The sequence below is a fragment of the Entamoeba dispar genome, genomic scaffold, assembly GCF_000209125.1.
Source record: "Entamoeba dispar SAW760 scf_1105229458957 genomic scaffold, whole genome shotgun sequence".
Lineage (NCBI taxonomy): Eukaryota > Evosea > Mastigamoebida > Endamoebidae > Entamoeba > Entamoeba dispar.
In genome coordinates, this window is record NW_001853452.1 from 1 (window position 1) to 1,056 (window position 1,056).

The 1,056-nt window shown below is 27.3% G+C and overlaps 1 protein-coding gene across 1 annotated transcript, besides 2 other annotated features; it reads right to left on the reverse strand.

Moving 5' to 3' along the window:
- Positions 1-11: 11 nt before the first annotated feature.
- Positions 12-121: a microsatellite.
- Positions 119-1,030, reverse strand: EDI_341280 (heat shock cognate 70 kDa protein, putative; the record flags this gene model as incomplete). The annotated part of the gene is made up of 1 exon (XM_001735175.1): positions 119-1,030. One exon carries the CDS (start codon positions 1,028-1,030, stop codon positions 119-121), a length of 912 nt encoding a protein of 303 aa, XP_001735227.1.
- Positions 236-376: a microsatellite.
- Positions 1,031-1,056: the final 26 nt, after the last annotated feature.

Genomic DNA, 1,056 nt, shown 5'->3' on the forward strand with positions numbered 1-1,056 from the left:
TTATTTAAAATTTTATTTACTTTTATTTCAATTTTTTATTATTATATTAACCATTTTTTTAATTAATTTATTAAATTATTTTTTATTAATTTTTACATATTTTCTTTTGCTTGTTTATTTAATCAACTTCTTCAATTGTTGGTCCTTTATTATTATTTTCTTTTTCTGTATTTCTTCCTCCTGTAAATTCATTACTTCCTCTTCCTTGATATATTTTTGAATAAATTCCTCCTATTTCTTTTTCCATTTCTTCTTTTTTCTTCTCATATTCTTCTTTACTTCCATTTTGATTATTATCAATCCATCTTAAATTCTTTTCTATTATTTCTTCTGCTTTCTTTTTATCTTCTGAACTTATTTTATCTCCCATTTCTTTAATCGTATTCTTCATTGAATAACACATATTTTCTATTTGATTCTTTGTTTCTATTCGTGCTTTATTCTCATCATCTTCTGCTTTATATTTCTCTGCTTCTCTTATCATTTTATCAATCTCTTCTTTACTTAATCTTCCTTTATCATTTGTAATAGTAATTTTATTCTTCTTTCCTGTAGTTTTATCTTCTGCTGTTACATTTAATATTCCATTTGCGTCAATATCAAATGTAACTTCTATTTGTGGAACTCCTCGTGGTGCTGGTGGTATTCCTGTTAATTCAAATTTTCCAAGTAAATTACAATGTGATGTCATTGATGCTTCCCCTTCAAATACTTGAATTAATACTCCTGGCTGATTGTCAGTATATGTAGAAAATATTTCTGATTTCTTTGCTGGAATTGTTGAATTTCTTCCAATTAATGCTGTCATAATTCCTCCTGCTGTTTCTATTCCAAGTGTAAGTGGTGCAACATCAAGTAGTAATACATCTTCTGTTGCTTTTCCTCCTGTTCCTGTTAATATAGCTGCTTGTACTGCTGCTCCATATGCAACTGCTTCATCTGGATTAATACTTTTATTTGGTTCTTTTCCATTAAAGAATTCTTGTAAAATTTCAACTACTTTTGGAATTCTTGTACTTCCTCCTATCATACTACTTCATCAATACTACTTTTATC